Here is a 22,352-nt window from a genome sequence, read left to right as displayed (position 1 = left end):
CTTGCCTGGTTTCACAGTCATGTGCTGTGGGTAATAATTTTAGATATGCTTGCCTCTAAATGTCGTGGACAGCAATGCACTAGTGTATATGGGCATTCCTCCTTTATATTCCATCTCTCCTCCATCTCTGTATTGAAATAGGGCTATCACTACTGGTTTTTTTTATATTTTAGGGTTGTTACATCTACACTCTATTCCTGTTTAATTTGGTGAATAACACACATGTGCACACTGAGGGGATGTTGCTGAGGCCTGCCCCCCCCCCCCCCCCCCACCTTCTTCTTAAGAAATGTTTGTTTTTCATTTTCTACCACATGTAGTGATCTACACCATTCCTTTCCTGTGCATTAGTTATAAGGTGGAAAATTTTGTTCACTGTCACTGAAATAATATTAGATTTGCAGCATCTTATGCTGCCTTGTTCTATTAAACTAACATATGCATTACCCTTGCACTGCTCTTATCTTTATTTGCTTACATACAATAGTCCGCAGTATTCTTTGTTGGGTCAAAACATAGGCACTGACTTAACAAAATTCCCATAACACTTCATCAATCAGTGCTGATAACAATGAAAAATCCAGGATGGAATAATGACAATATGATGAAAAGGGCAGATTGCTAGTCTTCATACAGTGGAGACATTTTGTTGTTGACAGGCACAACAGAAAGACTGCTAAACAAGTAAGCTTTCGGTCAGAAGGCCTTCTTCTGAAATGGACAACTTGAGACTCTCTCTCTCTCTCTCTCTCTCTCTCTCTCTCTCTCTCTCTCTCTCTCTCTCTCTCTGTGTCTGTGTGTGTGTGTGTGTGTGTGTGTGTGTGTGTGTGTGTGTGTGTCCAATTCAGGAAGAGGCTTTTTTGTCGAAAGCCTACTGGTTTAATATTGCCAATGATAATGACAAAGTGTACTATTAAATTCCTTCATTTACATAATTTTTTTCCTATGTTCATAAACAGGTCCTTGATGCCAGTTGCAAAAATGTTGATGTTAAAGTAAAGGACAATCACGATGGGACATTTAAGGCAGAATATGTTCCAAAAGGAGGGAAAAATGTAGTACAGGTAAAAAATATGAAGTACATTTTCTCATTATTTCTTTCTTTACTATCTTCCCTATCAAATGAATGATAGGTGTTCATAAAACAAAAAAAAAAAAAACTTCATCTGGAATCTTTGTGTGCTTTTATTTGAGTGTGGATAAATGTCAGTATTTGAAACACAAACTGAGACTTGCAATATTTCCACAGGTGAATTATGGTGGTGTTGCAACAAGGAATAGTCCTTACAGAGTGTTTGTTTCAGAGCCTCTTAATCCATCAAAAGTGCAGGTCTTTGGACCTGGTGTAGAAAAAGGTGTGAAATCGAACACCCCTACCCATTTCAACATTGACTGTAGAGAAGCTGGTCATGGTAAGAGTTAAAAGAATGCAGAAACTAACCAATACTCAGAGCTCCATTTGAAGTTTGTTTGCCATAGCATAAATCTTAACATAAAACATGTATTTTAGGTGATATACAGCTGGCTCTTAAAAGTGAGACAGGAACTGATGTGCCATTGGATATCACTGACAATGGAGATGGTACTTTCACTGTCGACTACTGTGTGTCGCAGCCTGGTCAGTATACTGCAACAATAATGTATGGTGGACAGAAGATTCCTCAGAGTCCAATAAAAATACAAGTTCAGCCCCATGTTGATATTTCAAAAATTAAAGTGGATGGACTAGAACCAAGTAAGTCAATTAAAGTTCCTCTTGTTCCATAATTATATATATATATATAGTTGATAATAAAACACATTGATCTTGCCTGTTAAGCCGCCAAATAGTGAAGGCCAAGGAAATTAAACACGGGTTTTTCTTTTAATAATAGTTATTCCTTGGGTCAACGATAACTGCATGAATGTGACAAATCAGTTCAGACTGTCTACAGTGTTGAAATTACAGCTAGTATACCTTTGGGTTTCTCACTGTGTACCTCCACTCATAAATGAGTTCAGTTTGCTTTAATTGTGGTCATTTCTTTCCTCTCCTGGAAAGATGAGGGCGGTTTAGATTGCTGGTAATTGCTCTTGTCCCTTATTGATCATTTCACGTAATTTTCTAATTTTGGATCTGCAGCAGATTTTTATCTAATATAATTAAGTTTCATAGACCAAATGATTGTTCAGAATTAATCTTGCATACTGCTGGGGCACTAGTTGGAAAAGAGTAATTAGAAATTTATGTTGTTACACAAATCCTGGCTAGAGCCAGTCAGACATGTAGATCCTTTAGTAAACCTTAGAGTGAAGGCAGGGGGGAGGGGGGGGGGGGGGAGGAAACATATGTAAACACAAAACATAATTAGCTATGTTTTCCTCATGATGAAATTCACATATAAATTATCATTTTGAAATGAAGTTACTGTATCAACTTCAGGAACATGTAGAGACTTTGGAGCGGGGATTATATGTTTACAAACATTGTGTCCTTGTGAAGTTTTGTGTAACAGGGCGAACTGATAAGATACTACAAGAAGCAGATATTTTGTCCTTTGTGAACTAAGGTACTTGATCAAAATGATGACAATAGTAACTGACTTTGACATAATCAGGGTTGCCACAGGTCTTGGAAAAATCTTATTTTCATGACAGTAGATGAAACAGTTTGCTTACTGGGGTATCATGCATCATCACTGGGTGGGTGCACCGTTTCCCTACTCCCTCATTCCTACTGCTTCTCCCCTTCCTATCACTCCCCTTTGCTTGCAGTCAGTGCTTCCACCACTTCTCGCCACTAGCCTAGCAGCTGCCGACGAGAGATGAGGAGGCACGAGGAGTGGTTTGTTTGGATCTGATTCTCAGGCACTGTAGACTCAGTGGCCAGAGACGGCATGATTTGTGTCTGAGTGATTGTGTGAATGTGTGTGTCTGCTCCCGTTTTCTGACAAAAGCTGTGCCTGAAAATTTAGTTGTGAGTGTGTTTGTCTTTTCTGCATGCCTGTCTGAAGCTCAGCAATCATCTTTACGGCGAGTTCCTACTTATTCTCATTATTGATTCTCAGAGTATTTGAACAAGTTATCTGTTTCACGGATTGATGACAGAGGTCTCATTTCATCATCTGTGGCTCGTGAATTTCTGGCCAGGCGAGTGGGTTTCCACGACGGGCCAAAACCAGATGCTGTTTCTGCAGGTACCTGTAATGAATCGGACCTGCTGATCTGAAGCCATTCCGTTCATATTAATGTCCAGGCTTAGCCCGTAAGATCTAGTGTCGCCGATCTGCCTGCAGGTCAGGTCTGTTTGTATGTGATGCCATGCAGGAGATTTTCATGGTTTATTCGTGGACCCAGGACTGCGGTGCTCCTCAGCAGGACAGAGACTATGGGTGATGGATTTCAGGAATTGTGAGTGTCTCACCACAAGCACGTTGTACAGTGTGGCGTTTTATGTACATTTTATTTGTTTTAGTACATTTTGGCACTTCAAAAGTAGTTTTGCGTGTTAGAAAGTATGGACTATAAGAAGGAGAAAATTGTCAGTTGCTCACGGTTTGTACACTATGCACTCCTATATTTCTCGAAAGAAAAATCTCACAATACCTGTAAAATAATAGATATAACACAGTTGGTAATAACTGACAATAATGAACATAGTAGAACCAACATTTTATTGGCGGTCACCTACAGTGTTGTATATGTGACTGTAGGCTTTCCTGTCATAAACTATTGATGAAGGTTTCTCGGGTCTCCAGCCAGGTGGTAGCGTTGATATCTCCCGACGTTTTGGCAAGTGTCATACTACCCATCTTCTGGCAAAGTGTTGGTTTACACAATTCTTCCCCGTTTATACACTTCTTTAGAGGCCTACTGTGTTTTGAGGTTATATATGAAATCGGTGAAGGTATTATAAATCCATCTTGTGACTCCAAGGAAATGCATATTTTTGTCACTAAATGGGTTTTGTTTTATTGAAATAAAATAGCTTCAGTGGTCTTAATGAAACACACATACCATTTTGCTTGCTTTCTCCATCTGAAAACAGTTCATTACAAAAGATGTTGATGTTAGTACTTAAAATTTTTGCTAAAATTGGGAAACACCATCTGCTTGCAAGTTTATTTTAGATATTTCCTTGTTTTCACTTTTGTTTCTTGTACTGTAGCTGCAAAGACAGATTGTCAACTTAGGTCTTAACTTACCCTTGAGATCTCAAAATTTGTCAGGAAAAAATGCTAAAACTTTCTGGAAATCAGGGAAATATCAGGGAATTTCACTTGGGCAAACTTGTGGCAACCTTGATAATGCTTTATAAAATTCTGCATGCTCATTTTTGAAGGATTTTGTACTTTTAAAGTTAAGGCCCCCTGGCTCTTAAGTATCTTGTTTTATATCTCCTTAAACTTACATGCTTCATGTTTTTGTCCTTCTGTGTCTCCTCCTTCTCAGTCTCCTCCTCCTCCTCCTCCTCCTCCTCCTCCTCCTCCTCCTTCTTCTTCTTCATTATACACTTAGTAAAAAATTATTTTCTGGGTAATAATGAACCTCCACAGAACAAATTTTAACTCCTTGAAGGCAGGTGTCAGTACAAAATTTCTCCCTAGGCAAATAAGTCTCTCTTTATTTATATAATATTTGTGTTTTCTCATATCTTGCTCTACAACATGTAGTCTCACTAATGATAAAGCGTTTTTGGTTTTCATATAACCATTGTAAGCTTTAATGAAACCTGTTATTTGCCTTCCAAAGTAATTGCATTCAATTTTCTGGTTTGATACAAACTATAAAGTTCCAGATTCATCATTAACGCTAAATACTGTCCTTCATAATCTCTGAAATATTTCCTTTACTATTCTGCTGCTGTGATGACAATGTATAGCCTCACTGGCAGTGAGTTTTTGCATTTAAGAACTGTTTAAACAGGCCTGTGAATTTCTCATTAGAGTTTGCATAAAGTACGCACCACACACTCAGGGCACAACTGACTAGAACTTTTTTTTTTTTTAGCAATGTATTAATCCTGTACATGTAATCTAATGTCATTATATGAATTTAAAGGCATAATACTTCATGGAAAAACTTCTCTTCCTCTCATCATTTACAGTATTTGTGATCACAAAAATTTTTGTCACTAAATTTTTTCAGTCTCAAGGAGGAGAGATGACACATGATCTTAATATAGTACAGCAATATCCTGAATTAAATGCTGCAACTTTGAATGGCATTCTATGTAATGAGGTCATAATAAAATTTTAGGATCTTATTCATCATGAAGATGGAACATTCAAAATGGGAGAGGTTCCAGCAGTGAAGATTATAGAAAAGCTATCCAGTTTAGTCACTTAACTACCCTGACATTTGTTTAATTTTTATAGACTAAATGATTCATGTTAAACAATATTGCATACTACTAGGACACTAGTTGGTAAAGAGTAATTAAAAATTTATTAGAAATTTCTTTTTAAACACTTTCATAATACTATACCATTCTCTGTCTGGGTTGTTGTTGTTGTTATTTTGACTCCTTTTGTCAGTCATATGTATAAAAAAACTATATTAACTTTAATGTTTGGTTATTTCCTAGTATTCTTTAGTTATCTGAGCAGATCTTAATATAAAGCAAACGAATTTTAATCTGTTAGTACCTGAGTTAAATATAAACAGTATATTATGCTATTGAAATGAAAATGATAGTCAAATATTTTGGAAGTTAGTTAGCTGTTAGCATGTGAATATTATATATTTAAATGTAGTTATCACAAAAAACTTCTACTTTTAATAGATTTGTTTATCATCAGTTTGTTTCATTGATGTTGTTGTTGTTCTTATCTATTATATACAAGAGATATTTGTTATGTTTGTTGAGAAATCCAAATTGCTGTTGTAGCGGCTCCTATCAACAGTTTGCAGCAATTCAGAGTGATAACACAAGGTGCTGGAAAAGCAGACTTTGCTGTTGCTATTACAAGTCCTTCAGGAAATCGTGTGAAGGCTCATGTTATTCCAACACATGAGGGTTTTCTTGTAAATTTCACTCCAACGGAACTGGGAGAGTACTTACTGAGCATCTCATTTGGAGGAGAGGCCATATCTCCAGCACCATACAGATTCATGTGCATGCATGACAGTGACCCAAGCAAAGTGAGAGCCACAGGACCTGGACTAGAAAGGGGGGTGGTGGGTCGACCAGCAGAATTCTGTATAGATACTCGAGGAGCTGGCCAGGGAGGCCTTGGTGTTACAGTAGAGGGACCTTGTGAGGCAGCTATCAACTGCAGGGACAATGGTGATGGAACATGTTCTGTGGCTTACCTTCCTACAGAAGCTGGTGACTACAGTATCAACATTACATTCAACGATCAGCATATACCAGGCTCTCCTTTCCAAGCACTAATTGTCCCAGAAGCTGATTTGAAGAGAATCAAAGTGTCTGGAAATGGAATACAACCACATGGTAGGCAGGCTTTGTGTGAGCCTGCTTGCTGTTAATTGTTTCTTTTGTGTGTTTGTGAGTCTCCATAGAATAGGTGCACGTTGAAAGATGCAAGTTGTGTTACTTTGTATTTGTGGACAACCTTCTCTCAGCCCTCTGATGAATGCTGTTGAATGATAAATGTCATGAGATGTTTTACAATTCTAATTGGTGTTTAATTTTAGTTAGAGCTAACGGACACTTAGAATAACTCTGTGCTGTTAGTGTGTTAAAATTGCTAATGATATTATTAATTTTCTTTATTTTAAAGTGTTACAGCTTGCTTTTTGTAGGAAGTTCACTAACTGCATGACTTTTTCAATACTTAAGTTCCAACTTTTATCATTTTGATTTTAATGAAAATTTAGCTACTTGATTAATTCCTCTCATAACACTGATTCTATTTCCATTGATGAACTCTTTCAATCATACAATTATTGTTATTCAAGATGTGTTGCTGCCATCAGAAATTATTGTAGACATAACCCAAAAAATTATCATAATTTGATATGTGATTTTAGGTGTATTTGTGGATTCGCCAACTGATTTTGTGGTTGATTCACGTGCTATTGCAAAGAGAGATGATGGAAAGGTCACCTGTACAATTACTAATCCATCTGGAACAAAGACTGAAAATCTTATCACTCCAATGGCTGATGGAACATACAGAATCAGCTATACACCATTTGAGGAAGGTAAGGCTGATATAATTCCTCCTTATTCTCATAGTAAAAGAAAGCAAAAATTGTATAAATATCGCACAGATGAGGGTTTCACATGTTAGTGAGTTGCTTTTACAGAAAAAATTTCAAAATGCCACTGAAATTGAAGTATCATAATCTGCTGCAATAAAAAAGTAAAAGTATTTGGAAATTTATGTTAAATCGGTATTGTGAGAGGGATTCCTGCAAGCACCCAAGATGAGGACAATTACACAAGGAAGGAGTTTTATTTTAATAAAGTAAATAAAGTAATGGAGACATACTAGTCTTTAATAATAAAGAAGACTGCAGATTTTTCATATTTGATAAAGAGCAGCCTACTGTAGTAGGTTCTCAGTGTATGTGGATCAGGAAATAACTAAAAGCTTTCTAATTTTGTCTAGGTCGTCACACAATTGATATATTATATGATGGTTTACCAATCCCAGGATCACCATTTGTTGTTAATGTTAGGAGAGGCAGTGATCCAAAGAAATGCAGAGCATTTGGCCCTGGTCTTGAAATGGGTTTGGTTGATAAACCTAACGTCTTCACAGTAGAAACTAAAGGTAAGTTTAACTAGCATACAGGTGCAAACATTCTTCACATCAAGCTTACCATTAATTGCAAGCAATGTTTCTAATACCAAAGAGAATAAGGGAAGTGTATTATAAACTTTTCATATATACTTAAGTTCAGAAGTGTTTCTACACTGAACTATATTAACATATGGTCTTTCAATTGCTATAGCAGTAGATGATTCTAGTGTGGACTTGCAGCATAGGCAATTCTTCTGTTAGTAGTAAAAGAGTGCCACCATTCCTTTTAGTTGATGTTTTGTTTGTTTGTTTGTTTTTTTTTTTTTTTTTTTTTTCATTAGGAGCAGGAACAGGTGGTCTGGGTCTAGCTATAGAAGGGCCTTCAGAAGCGAAAATGACATGCAAAGATAATAGGGACGGATCATGTTCAGTGGAATATATACCATCTGAACCAGGAGATTATGATGTCAGTATTAAATTTGCTGATCAGCACATTCCTGGCTCACCCTTTAAGGTAAATTTAAAGTTTATTGTCATTGTCAGAAACGAGAAGGTCAATGCATTAATTTTGTCCTCGATTCCATAGACAAATTACAGCTACACTTTTAAGGAACAGTCATGTATTTTTTCATCAGAAGTGTGTTAAAAGTAAATTTATTGTTAAAACAGGATTATTTCCTTGTTTGGTTCTTGCAGGATGAGCATTACAGCATTAAAAACTTTTTGTTCTATTCTGAAGTTGGTAGCCTAGTGTAAGATTAAAAGTTCTCGTTACTTTTTTAATATAGTGATGTCATTGGAATATCTGATAAGTAGCTCTACTGTATAATAAATGGAAATGTAGATGCCTCTCGTCATCTTTGCATTATGAAAATACTTTCTAATTGGATAACAGGATCCCACTATTGCTTATTTCTCATATTTTGCTCCTCTTGTGTTACAACCCCCCTCACACAATGTCACTACAAGACAATGAGAGGAGAACTACAGCGAACACACATTTGAGTTCGCTAAGAAATGACAACATACTAATAGTAAACATTTTAACCAAATCTTTAATGTCAGGAATTGACTTCATTTTTATTTTTGAGATGGCTGCAAAATGATGTAAAGATGTGAAGAAGGAATCTACTGTTTGCAGGTGCCTGTTGAGAAAAGTGTGGATGCTTCTGCTGTGAAAGCTTATGGTCCTGGATTGGATCCCAATAAATGTAGGGCTGATATCCCAGTGTCTTTCAAAATAGATGCTTCAAAATCTGGTAAAGCACCTCTGGATGTTAAGCTGAGGTCAGAAAGAGGTAAGGGGACAAGTATATTTCAGGGGAGAAAAATCATACCTGTGTTGTATTTAAGGTCATCAAACAGTATTCATTCTGTATTTAAGACAACTTGATGGAGCAGTTAAGTTTGTTTTTGTTTATTAAATTAATTTCCAAATTCTAAACTAGAGTATGTAATGACTTTTTTTTTATCAAGGACCCTTGCAACACCAGCCAGTGATCACAGATCTCGGAGGTGGCATTTACGAAGTCACATATCTGCCACCACCAGAAGGAAGCACACTGAAAGGCAGGATAACGTGGGATGGAAAAGACATTCAAAACAGGTGTGTTAACACAGATGTTGACTATTAAGCGTAATGTTTTTTGTTTTCTTATACATTTGCTTTGGGATAGTGATTATCTTACTTATTAATGGTCTTCGTTAAAATTGCAGCCCCTTCCAGATTAAAGTGCGACCTCCTGCAGAACCAGAGCGTGTGAAAGTAGATGGTCCTGGTGTGTCAGGCAAAGGAATTCCAGCATCAATTCCTGCAGAATTCACTATTGACACTAGTCAAGCTGGTTATGGTGATCTTGAAGTACAAGTCAAAGTGAGTAACAATAATACAAAATGATTTGTCTTCCAAAATGTGAGTCCAGTGTGTCCACTGTGCCAGCCCATTGTGTTAAAATGGAAGTAATAGGTTCTTGAATGAAATAAACTGAATATTAAAGTTTAATACTGTTTACCTTAGAAAATTGTAATACAGTAATTTTTAAGGAATGTTCAAATGAAAAGGCACAGAATGCAGTAACAACAGAACTGGTTGAAATTTGTGTCTGCCACTTTTGGCTAGTGTAGTAAGACATGTTTGCAATTGAAGCACGTGTTGTGAGGCCCGAGTTTCTCCCAGAGTATATAATGTTCATGTAACTTACAGGAAAGCAACTGAAGGATGTTGTTGACAGCATTGTCAATTGTGCCACACGACTGCATTCCCATAAGTTATTTGAAGCATGTGTCATTGCCTACCCCCAAAAAATTCAAAGCTGTGTCCTCAGCAGGCAAGGGGATGCTCACCATCTTTATTTATTTATTTATGTCCAGGGTCCAATACTTGTTGAATTCCTTGAACACGGAGAAACCGTTAACAGGGAAGTGTAGCATGAGACACTCCATAGCCTACGTGAGTTCATAAAGAGCAAACAGCCTTGGCTGCTCATGGAGTGAGTCATTCTGCTACACGATAATGCATATATGCACATTTCCAAGTTCACACGCAGTGCAATGACTAAGTTCAAGTGGGAGCAGCTTGAGCCCTGATATATCACCCTGTGACTTCCATGTGTTTTTTTTACACCAAACAAACATCTCAGAGGGAAGCGCTTAAACTCGGATGATGAACTAAAGGGCATAGTGAAGGACTAGCTCTTGTCACAGCCATGGGAATTCTGGTAACAGGGAATCCTTCGTCTTTTGAAACAGCGGGATAGTTATGCTCAGGTTTCTGGTGATTATTTTTGAATAAAGATAACAATTATACCCACAGTGTTCTTTTGTGCCTTTTCTTTTGAACACCTCTCATAAATTCCCCAGTCTTCATTGCAATTATATTATTTGCAATAATTGGTCCTTGAAAGATGTCCAAGTGTACTACTAATCAAATACATTTTCCTGGTACTGGGTTTTCCCTATATGCTGTATTATGGGTGAGAAATTTCAACATTAATGTAATCTTTCTACATTTTTAGTTGTTTTATGGAATTTAATGTCTTTCATGACCTTGTTGAGATAGTGGGCTAGCATTTTAAGAATGGAAAACCTTAGGTTGTAAGAATATATAAAGAAAAAGTGAGCAGTATTTAAAGCTAAATTAATTTACTCAACAAGAAAAACAGCAGCCTTTTAAAGGTACCTGCTCCCCTAAAATATTCAGATTGTAACAATTCTCACAATAATAGAGGTATTGTATTACTTATCATAGGAAGTCTAGATTTATTTAAAGAGGAAGCTGAACAGGGACTAAAACACACATGAAATATTAGTTGACATCACTAAAACACTTCAATATTGAGTACTTTACTTACATGCAGTCAGCGTCCACTTCAATGACTCAATGTATTTATTACTGTCACAGAAGACAAGAATAACTGTTATAATGTTGAACACTACTAAATGACAGTCACATATTAATGCACATTTAAGTATAAACTTTGGTACATAGTTATGATTAATAACACTACCACTGCTGGATCTGAGCTACAATGCTGCTGATCTCCTAGTGGCTATCACTAAGTGAGGCGAGTGGTGCTCCACTCTGCTGTAGGTACATTTCTAGCAGCAGCTGCATGTGGAACCTCTTGAGTGCGTGTCTTCACCAGTGTCTCTTGTCCACGACTCTGTCTAGCAGCAACTGTCTTTAGCCTATGGTTCTGTCATGAGGTACCAGCTATAACCTGGGATCCCACTCTTCAGGCAACACCACATTCCTGCCTGTCCCCCCCCCCCCCCCCCCAAACACACACAAACCTCTGCATTGTTGTCGTGTAGTACAGAGTCGTGACAACAGTGGGGGGGGGGGGGGGTGAAGGGAGGCCTGAATGTGGACGATTAGAAGACAGGGACTGTAGCAGCAGCTGGTGGAAGCTCCCTGTCTGCACCCTGGTATCCACCTCTTGTGAGTGACAGGGAACACCTACCAAAAAACCAAACTGGTCGCAAGGTGCACACCTGCATCCACGGATGTAAATACTGTGGTCAGTAGGACAGTCGATGGAACTCCCTTCTGACAGCTACCTGGAGGCAGCACCCTCATGGGCATTGGCTGTGGTTGCAGGACCATCTGGCAGTGGCCAGACATTGATCTCCATTGGCACTGCTCTGGGCGCACTGACTGCGATGGGTGGAAAGGCAGATATGCTGGATCTGTGGGCAAAAGTTCTGCAGCAGAATCACTGATCAGCTTGTTCTGGTGGTGCCAGTGCAGCCCAGAGGAACCTTAAATAGCTTCAGATGAACAGTTAAACACTTGTGTGATGACACTGTGCATTCAATGCTATTTCTTGCCATAAATTTTGAAGAAAACGTCATCCAATAGCTGAAGCTTTCTGGTCTGGCGGAGCGAACGGTTTCTGTGGTGGCTGTATGAGATGCAACAGGATACAGTGATGACCACATAATAATTCTACCATGATTTCCCTTCTCATGGAAAGAAGCCATCTTTAATCTTGCTCCCATGTGTGGGAGGAATGGAGTTTTGCTGTGTGCCTTTGGAATATTGAAATGAACCATTCATCTTCACCTTTAGACTCTGGTGAGAAGTAGTAGAAGTAGTAGTTACATTCTGTATGCTGTTGTCAGCACAAACTTGAAAATTGGCTGACGTGAACTGTGGTCTGTCATCCGAGACAAGGACCTTGGGAATACCTTAGAGATGACAGAAAATAGAGGAGAAAGCTGATAAAGTACTAGCAGTAGTGACGAATGTCGTGGGGAATACAAAAGGAAACTTACTGTATGTGTCTACCACGAATAACCCTTGCATGTTCTAGAATGGACATGCAAAATCAATGTGTATACTTTGCTATGGTCAGAACAGATATTTTCACTGCAAAAAGCATTGTGACAGAGTGGACTGCTGCTCTGGACAACCATTGCGATGAGAGGTTATCTGCTAAATCTGGGCATTCGTGCCGCGCCAAATACAATGGCATTCGGTGAGTTGCTTTGGGTGAACTATACGCCAGTGACCTTTGTGTGACAATGACAACACTTCCTTCTGGAGTGAGTGAGGAATTACAACTGATGCATTGCCATTCTCTGTATGTAACTGCAGAACATCTGACTGCATAGACAGTGCACGATGGTGCAAAAAGTAGTAACGAACGACTGGTTGGAGAATTTCTTTCAAACTATGTGGCCACCCATGATGCCTGTATTGCTAAACTACCCATTGAGCTGGGTCAAAAGCATATGCTCCAGCAGTATGCCAAAAACTGAGAGGAAAATTTTGAAGAATATCAAAAGCTTGGGAATAAATTTGATAATGTGATTTCTCAGACAAATCAAATGGTCTGTTAGTATTAACTAGTATCAGAGACAAGAAGTTGGCTTCCCAGTGTTGAGTAATGGACCTGTGCAACAACTTGTATTGATTATTTGACAATAACAGAGCTCAATGTTGCAATTTTTTCAGTGTAAGTGGAGGGACAGGCATGGTAAGATTGAAATGAGCTGTTAAAGGCCAATGATCTATAATCAAATAGAATGTTTGGCCTTACAGATATTGCTGAAACTTGGTAATACCATAGATAATGGTGAGTGCTCTTTTTTCATGTTAAATGTAACTGCACTGTACTTTGTTGAAAGTTTTTGAGGTAAAAGCAGTGGGACTATTGGATGAACCAGTCCTGTAGGAGGGCACAGCTCTAATCCAGTAAAAAGATGCATCTCCAGCTGACACAACAAGCAAAGCTGGATCAAAGTGAATCAGACAATGATCACTGAACAATGTTTCCTTTAACTGCTGAAATGTATCCTGACATTTATGGGATCACACAAAATAAACCCTTTTCTGGTGCAGGCAGTCCAGTATAGCAGAAATTTGTCCAGCATCTGCAAGAAAATTAACAGGTTAATTTCCCCATGATGGCCTGTGACTCTTTGATGTTATGGGGCACTGGCAGATCTTTTAAGCCAGCCGCAGCAAGCATGTTAAACGAACACTCTGAATTTGACAAATGTTCATCAGGCATACAAACCTGTGACATTATTATCCAAATAGTTGATACATGAAAAGACTTTGAATGTTAAGTTTTCCAGGAGCCATTGAAAACCAACAGGAGCTGAAACAATCCCAGGTATGTGTTGATCTCAAAATATTATCTGGATTGCTTGTCCAGTGGTAACTCCAAACATGTCTCGTGTAAATCAGTCTAGGAAAAGAATTTGCCCTGTCCCAATCTGTCCATCAATTCTTCCGCTTGTGAGGGAGGAAACGAATCTACGGTAGTTTGTGGGTCTACCACAGCTTTGAAATCAGCCCACAGGTTTAAACCTCCTGATGGCTTTTTAAGTATGTTCAAGGGAGACACCCACTGGTTTGCAGAAACGGGTTGATCCTGAGCGACCTGCTCACATATAACAAGGGGAACAGCCAGTTCTGTATTTAGGTGATTTTATGCCCATAGGTCCAATAAATTTTTTTGAAACCCCAACAATAAACCTGGCCAATTCTAAAGAAACATTTAGCAGAAAAATTGTAAACAAGTTATTTAAAATAGGTTGTTGTTGTTGTTGTCTTCAGTCCAGAGACTGGTTTGATGCAGCTCTCCATGCTACTCTATCCTGTGCAAGTTTCTTCATCTCCCAGTACCTACTGCAACCTACATCCTTCTGTACCTGCTTAGTGTATTCATCTCTTGGTCTCCCTCTACAATTTTTACCATCCATGCTGCCCTCCAATACTAAATTGGTGTTCCCTTGATGCCTCAGAACATGTCCTACCAACCGATCCCTTCTTCTTGTCAAGTTGTGCCACAAACTTCTCTTCTCCCCAATCCTATTCAATACTTCCTCATTAGTTATATGATCTACCCATCTAATCTTCAGCATTCTTCTGTAGCACCACATTTCGAAATCTTCTATTCTCTTCTTGTTCAAACTAGTTATTGCCCATGTTTCACTTCCATACATGGCTACACTCCATACAAATACTTTCAGAAAAGACTTCCTGATGCTTAAATCTATACTCCATGTTAACAAATTTCTCTTCTTCAGAAACCCTTTCCTTGCCATTGCCAGTCTACATTTTATATCCTCTCTACTTCGACCATCATCAGTTATTTTGCTCCCCAAATAGCAAAACTCCTTTACTACATTAAGTGTCTCATTTCCTAATCTAATTCCCTCAGTATCACCCGACTTAATTCAACTACATTCCATTATCCTCGTTTTGCTTTTGTTGATGTTCATCTTATATCCTCCTTTCAAGACACTATCCATTCCGTTCAACTGCTCTTCTAAGTCCTTTGCTGTCTCTGACAGAATTGCAATGTCGTCGGCGAACCTCAAAGTTTTTATTTCTTCTCCATGGATTTTGATACCTACTCCGAATTTTTCCTTTGTTTCCTTCACTGCTTGCTCAATATACAGATTGAATAACATCGGGGATAGGCTACAACCCTGTCTCTCTCCCTTCCCAACCACTGCTTCCCTTTCATGCCCCTCGACTCTTATAACTGCCATCTGGTTTCTGTACAAATTGTAAATAGCCTTTCGCTCCCTGTATTTTACCCCTGCCATCTTCAGAATTTCAAAGAGAGTATTCCAGTCAACATGTCAAAGCTTTCTCTAAGTCTACAAATACTAGAAATGTAGGTTTGCCTTTCCTTAATCTAGCTTCTAAGATAAGTCATAGGGTCAGCATTGCCTCACATGTTCCAATATTTCTATGGAATCCAAACTGATCTTCCCCGAGGTCGGCTTCTACCAGTTTTTCCATCGTCTGTAAAGAATTCACGTTAGTATTTTTGCAGCTGTGACTTATTAAACTGATAGTTTGGTAATTTTCACATCTGTCAACACCTGCTTTCTTTGGGATTGGAATTATTATATTCTTCTTGAAGTCTGAGGGTATTTGGCCTGTCTCATACATCTTTCTCACCAGATGGTAGAGTTTTTTCAGGACTGGCTCTCCCAAGGCTGTCAGTAGTTCTAATGGACTGTTGTCTACTCCCGGGGCCTTGTTTCGACTCAGGTCTTTCAGTGCTCTGTCAAACTCTTCATGCAGTATCATATCTCCCATTTCATCTTCTTCATCTTCATCTACATCCTCTTCCATTTTCATAATATTGTCCTCAAGTACATCGCCCTTGTGTAGACCCTCTATATACTCCTTCCACCTTTCTGCTTTCCCTTCTTTGCTTAGAACTGGGTTTCCATCTGAGCTCTTGATATTCATGCAAGTGGTTCTCTTTTCTCCAAAGGTCTCTTTAATTTTCCTGTAGGCAGTATCTATCTTACACCTAGTGAGGTAAGCCTCTACATCCTTACATTTGTCCTCTAGCCATGCCTGCTTAGCCATTTTACACTTCCTGTCGATCTCATTTTTGAGATGTTTGTATTCTTTTTTGCCTGCTTCATTTACTGCATTTTTATATTTTCTCCTTTCATCAATTAAATTCAATATTTCTTCTGTTACCCAAGGATTTCTACTAGCCCTCGTCTTTTTACCTACTTGATCCTCTGCTGCCTTCACTACTTCATCCCTGAATGCTACCCATTCTTCTTCTACTGTATTTCTTTCCCCCATTCCTGTCAATTGTTCCCTTATGCTCTCCCTGAAACTCTGTACAACCTCTGGTTTAGTCAGTTTATCCAGGTCCCATCTCCTTAAATTCCCACCTTTCTGCAGTTTCTTCAGTTTTAATCTACAGTTAATAACCAGTAGATTGTGGTCAGAGTCCACATCTGCCCCTGGAAATGTCTTACAATTTAAAACCTGGTTCCTAAATCTCTGTCTTACCATTATATAATCTATTTGAAACCTGTCAGTATCTCCAGGCTTCTTCCACATGTACAACCTTCTTTTATGATTCTTGAACCAAGTGTTAGCTATGGTTAAGTTGTGCTCTGTGCAAAATTCTACCAGGCGGCTTCCTCTTCCATTTCTTAGCCCCAATCCATAGTTCACCTACTACATTTCCTTCCTACTATTGAATTCCAGTCACCCATGACTTAAATTTTCATCTCCCTTCACTATCTGAATAGTTTCTGTTATTTCATCATACATTTCTTCAATTTCTTCATAATCTGCAGAGCTAGTTTGCATATAAACTTGTACTACTGTAGTAGGTATGTGTTATTTAAGGAAGAAATCGAGAGAGAGAGAGAGAGGAGAGAGAGAGAGAGAGAGAGAGAGAGAGAGAGAGAGAGAGAGAGAGAGAGCGGGCCTTTCTTAGCATTTTATTTAAGACAGGCAACAAAAGTTTCTCATGTCTGGAACTTAAAGGGAACCTTTTGAGATGAATAAGTTTTGTTCCTAAAGATTCCCCTATATCCTCTGAGAAAAACATGCTGCAGCTGTTGTGCAGCATTAAAGACTATATCAATGAGCATTTTTTTCAAACTAGGTAAGAATGAGAACTTTTCAGAATATCCATTGTAGACATGAAGATGCTTATTGAGCTCTGTGGGCAGTCTGACCAGTATAATTAAATTGTTGGTCTTCAGCATCAATTTGCAAGCCACAGTTCCATTTTATGACTGTCTGAGCCATCAAAGAACTTCTTTAATTTCTTTAGTTTCATTGAGTTATGCAAGTTGTTGTGTAACTGCAGGTATGTCAACTCCTTCTGACTTTAGTGTTGTACTCACTGCATTGAAACATTCCAAAATACTCCCCCACATTATAGACATGAAAGCAATAACTTTAGAGATAAGCTTTTGCAATATTCGTGTTCCTTTTGATTTAATCATAGCTTTCTCACTTTTCTCTTCATAAATGCACTTAAGAGCTTTATTGGGTGCTTTCCAAATAGGCATTTTCTCATGCTGACCATCTTGTGATGCAGAGAAACATTAAATTCGAGTTACAATCTTCAAAAAGTGAGTGTAGAATTTTCCAGCATTCTGTAGATGCAAAAATTTGTAAATTGTTCATATGTACAACAAATGTAGTAGCCATTTTACAGCATGTGATTGCACTTGATCCTTCCAGATTCAGGGAATGAGTGGAGCAAGGAATGAAAAATGCTAAAGAATTGAAGGACTTGATTTGGGCTTGTAGACCAGAGTAGATTCCCACCATATTTGCAGCATTATCATAACTTTGATGATGGCAGTTGCTTATATCTAATTCATGGGATTTGGGGAACTTAAATACCGTATCTGTCAATTCTTTCCTGGTATGCCCAGCATTTCTCATAAACTCTACAAACTGCTCTTGAGGTACACCATCTTTATTCACATGTTGTACAATGTAACTAAACTGATAACATAGTGAAAAATCTGGGTGAAACTGACAACAATGGAGAAATACTGTTCATCAAATATTGCCTTTATGATTTCTTCTGTGGTATTCTTAACCATAATATTTATAATTTCATCATAAGTGCTAAATGATAAATTAGAGCTGCTTCCTTTACCTGGGTTTCTTTATTTAGCTATATGACCTGCTAAGAATGGATTAAATTCAGCTATCAGCTTTGAACATATCATGAAATTACCATTTCTTAAGGAACCAAACTCTTATTTATCTCCCAAAATGGCAATACCCTTGAAGAAAGTTTTTTTGCTATAGCCATTACTCTCTGTAGTACATTTCACCAATACTTTACTTCTTCTTGTAACTGAGTAATAAATTGTTTTTCAACTCTGCATAGAGTATTTCCCCTATCTTTGAAACTTACAATCCAATCATGATGTTTACTGGAATTTTCATATTTAGTTACTTTATAATTAACATGGTTTCCAATCATTAAAGCCATTTCTACTGGACTGGGATGAACCACCAAAAAGTTTATATGGTGCACTGTAAAGTAATCCCTGACTGGAGAGTAAATAATCATGTTGCACGATGTCTCCAATCGGCGATTTCATTTCAAATAAATCCTTGGAAATAAATCTTCGTTTTTCAGGATATGCTCACTCTGACTTAACAAAATCACAATGTCTATTCTGAGTAGTTCCATTTCATACTGTGTAATCTCAATTTTTTTTCACTGAAGGTATTTATATCAACTGTGAAGTCTGATAAAACTTCCCCTAGACATAACCATGGTTCACTTGCAGTGGATTTGTTCGTATTTTGGTTATCAATTTGATTCACTAACCTTTACCTTTCCACCACTGCACTGTGAATCATTTGTAAGTTTCATGTCCTCAGGAAAGGAAAAACTTGCAGCTACAGAATCTAATCCTTTGTTAACGAACAACATGTGTAACTTTGGCATTTTATGTAACACTTCTAGCAATCCACTGTTTTAATAACTATTCAGGCTGCTTCTGAAGATGAAAAAATTTAAATCTTGCCATGGCAGCACGAGTCTGTGCCTTGTAAGGCTCTCAGAGTTTTTGAACTAGTTCTCAAAATTAACATGGTCTGGAAAAGTCAGGAAATAATTTTATATACAGATGATAAATACCAACTCTGACAGTGGCACCTGTGTACGTTAATGACCTCTCATCTGTTACATTGGGAAATGCTAAGTTTGTTTTGTTTGCAGATGATAAAAACATTGGAATAAGTAGCAAGTCAAGTACAGATTTAGAAATTGCAGCTAATGAAATTTTCACTGGCATCAGTAAATGGTTTAAAGCTGATTCACTGTTGTTAAACTTTGAAAAGACCCACTATATGCAGTTTAGAATATCGAAGAGATTTCCTTCCAGCATGTGTATAATATATGAAGATATGAAGTTCAAAGAGGTTGACAGTGTTAAATTTCTGGGATTACAACTCGATAATAGATTCAATTGGGAAGGGCACACCACAGAATTGCTGAAGCACATGAACAAGTCTGTATTTGCAGTGAGAATGATGTCAGATGTAGGAGGTATAAATATAAAAAAACTTTCGTACTTTATTACTTACTTTCTTTCTATTATGCCATAAAGGATCATATTCTGGGATAACTTGCCAAACTGAGCAAAAGTTTATAGCATGTAATAAGACTCATTTGTGGTGTAAATTCGAGAACACCATGAAGAAACCTATTTAGGGAACTATGTATTCTAACTGTTGCTTCTCAGTATTTTTGTTCCTTTATGAAATTTGTTGCAAGTAATATATATCTACTTCCAACCAATAGCTCAATTCTTAGTATCAATATCAGGAAAAAGAACAAACTGCATAAAGATCTAAAATCACTTACCTCAGTCCAAAAAGGGGTCCAATATTCAGGAACACACATTTTGAATAAATTGCCAGCAACCATTAAAAACTTGGTTTCAGATAAAGCACAGTTTAAACAGAGATTGAAAGACTTTTTGATAGGCGATTCCTACTCCATAGATGAAGATTTTAACAGGGACTGTTTGATCAGCTTAAATAAACATGTCTGATACATATCAGTTTTGACAGCATTTGGTCACAAGTGAAGATAAGGTGTTTGTATGATACATTTATTAAAACTGTTTATCTGTGTTCCATTCTGACAGTATATTAATTCTGTAAATATTAGCAGTTCCAGTTCAGTGTAATATACTCACCTATTTGACAATCTCCCGACAAATGATCAGGTTAGTGAGTATTATATTCAGGTGTTTTAGGTTTTTTATGTCATATTTTTTGACTTGTTCGACACCCATGAGAATCTTCTGATTTTTGGGTCTTTGGAAGGAAAACTGAATCTAATCTAATCCAGTCCAGTCCTCTTCTTTGATATTAAACTGGTGACACTTGGGTGCAGCTACTGGCTGTGGTGCTGCTTGTTGAGACAGTAACTTTGTCGTCTGTTGTACGCTGAGCAGCAGTTGTTCAGTCTGCTGTGCCTGAAACTGAACAGCTTCATTTAGAGACAGTGCTAATGGGGGCTCAGATATTGTGAAACACTTAATACTAGATAGAAGAACATAACAATATTGTGGCCACTGAGACTAGCTGAACACAAAGAACTCCCTCCACTTAGGAAGGTGAGGGAAGTCTCTGAAAACTGGAACAAATGTGGGAGCAGCATTGTCGCCTATTTTTGCATAGCAGACAATGGATAGCATGAAGAAAACCACATGAAACTATTTCTCTCATCACCATTTGTTGTGTCTCTTAGAAAGCCTGCATATACTTCAAGAGCACGTCGAGAGAGTGCTAAAATGCACATAAAATATTAACTAACTTTAGTAAAACACTTTAATATTGAATACTTAACTCTGATGTAATCTATGCCCACTTCAGTGACAATGTACAGGATATTTGTTTTATCTTGAGATAGCTAAATATCTCAAATGACACATCAAATGAAAAATAAGTTGTAGCTGAAAAGTTAATGTTAGTAAAGAAGACATCTATCTGGTGGAATAGGCAAGAAAGAAAGGAGACAGATTGTGGGAGTTGGTTGGAGAAGTGACAGATGATTGGGAAGGAGGCAGCAGGTGTACATAATAGGAATGGGACACAGGCACTGGCACCAGTGAGTTCGTGGAGCATATGATGACAATAACAGGGAGGAGTGGATTGGGAAGGGAGACAGAACAAGGAAAAGGGAAGACTGGGGGCACTACGAGTGAAGATTGTTATGGTCCTAGGACACGGTGGAGGTGGGTTTGGGGCAGGGGGATAATGGAGATTGAGGCAGAGAGGATGACAGGAATAAAGGATGTGTTGCAAGGAAAACTCCCATCTATGTAGTTCAGAGCAGCCACTGTTGGAGGGAAGGATCCAGATTGCACAGGCTGTGAAGCAGCCATTGAAATCAATAAATTTGTGCTCAGTGGCATGTTTTGCCATTGGGTAGTCACTTTGTTTGTGGCCACAGTTTGGCAGTGGCCATTCATATAGGCAGTCATGCAAACATAGAATACTGTGCAGAAATTGCAGAAGAGATGGTATATGATATGACTCCCAGACAGCAGTCTGTGACATAAGTGGATGTGTGACATGGGTGGATATATCGGGCAGAGGTCTTGCACCTGTGTATTTTATAGGGCTATGACCCATGTGGCAAGAGGTCAGGTGTGGGTGTGGTTGAGGATGGAAGAGGATACTTTGTGGATGGGGAGGGAGGTGGAATACCATTTTAAGAGGGTTGGGAACATTTGTGGGTAGGAAATTCATTTCTGGATGCAATGATAAATAGTTGAAACCTTGGCAAAGGATATAATTCAGTTATTCCATTCCAGGATAATACGCTATGAGGAAGGGAGTGGTACTTTGCAGCTGGTTCTTTGGAGTGGGGCCAGGGCAATAGGTGTGTGTAAGGATAGGTCATGGAAAATCTGTCTGTGAACTATGTTTAGGACAGTGCCTGTCTGCAAATCCCTTAGTGAGACCTTCGGCATCCTGAGCAGAAAAGGCTAGATTTCAGTTGCCGTCACAACCTGTGGCATATGGACCCTTGCTGCCAAACTCCAACCTCTCAAAACTGTGTAGATGGGAATTTTTCTTGCAACACATCCTTCATTCCTGTAATCCTCCTGACCGTGATATCCTGTAGCTCCAGCGCGACACTTGTCTCTATCCTACACCAGATATCTAATGTCATTCACCCTTAGTCAGTGCCTCTACTATTCAGTTGTTACCTTTACACCCAAAATATTTACACTGTACCAGAACTTTCTATTAAAGTGTTAATACACTTTGGATATCACTTAAATATTTGGATCATTGAGTCTCCCAGAAGATACTCCAAATGAATGGAACACACAGAATTAATTTTTGGTAAGACAAATCGTCACCAC

General features: G+C 38.2%; 1 protein-coding gene across 4 annotated transcripts in view; it reads left to right on the top strand.

Moving 5' to 3' along the window:
- Window positions 1-22,352, top strand: part of LOC126471109 (filamin-A) — a 531,904-nt gene that overhangs the window by 292,347 nt on the left and 217,205 nt on the right. For 2 of the 4 annotated variants that reach the window (XM_050099187.1, XM_050099186.1), the window contains 10 exons: window positions 960-1,064; window positions 1,250-1,412; window positions 1,511-1,735; window positions 5,870-6,436; window positions 6,976-7,149; window positions 7,560-7,724; window positions 8,036-8,208; window positions 8,836-8,992; window positions 9,171-9,300; window positions 9,411-9,567. In XM_050099187.1, the coding sequence (XP_049955144.1) occupies window positions 960-1,064; window positions 1,250-1,412; window positions 1,511-1,735; window positions 5,870-6,436; window positions 6,976-7,149; window positions 7,560-7,724; window positions 8,036-8,208; window positions 8,836-8,992; window positions 9,171-9,300; window positions 9,411-9,567 (2,016 nt within the window). The remainder of the gene's footprint in view (window positions 1-959; window positions 1,065-1,249; window positions 1,413-1,510; window positions 1,736-5,869; window positions 6,437-6,975; window positions 7,150-7,559; window positions 7,725-8,035; window positions 8,209-8,835; window positions 8,993-9,170; window positions 9,301-9,410; window positions 9,568-22,352) is intronic. The other 2 variants (XM_050099189.1, XM_050099188.1) reach the window with 1 other exon arrangement.

The sequence above is a fragment of the Schistocerca serialis genome, chromosome 3, assembly GCF_023864345.2.
Source record: "Schistocerca serialis cubense isolate TAMUIC-IGC-003099 chromosome 3, iqSchSeri2.2, whole genome shotgun sequence".
NCBI lineage: Eukaryota > Metazoa > Arthropoda > Insecta > Orthoptera > Acrididae > Schistocerca > Schistocerca serialis.
This window is presented reverse-complemented; position numbering and strand designations above follow the sequence as displayed.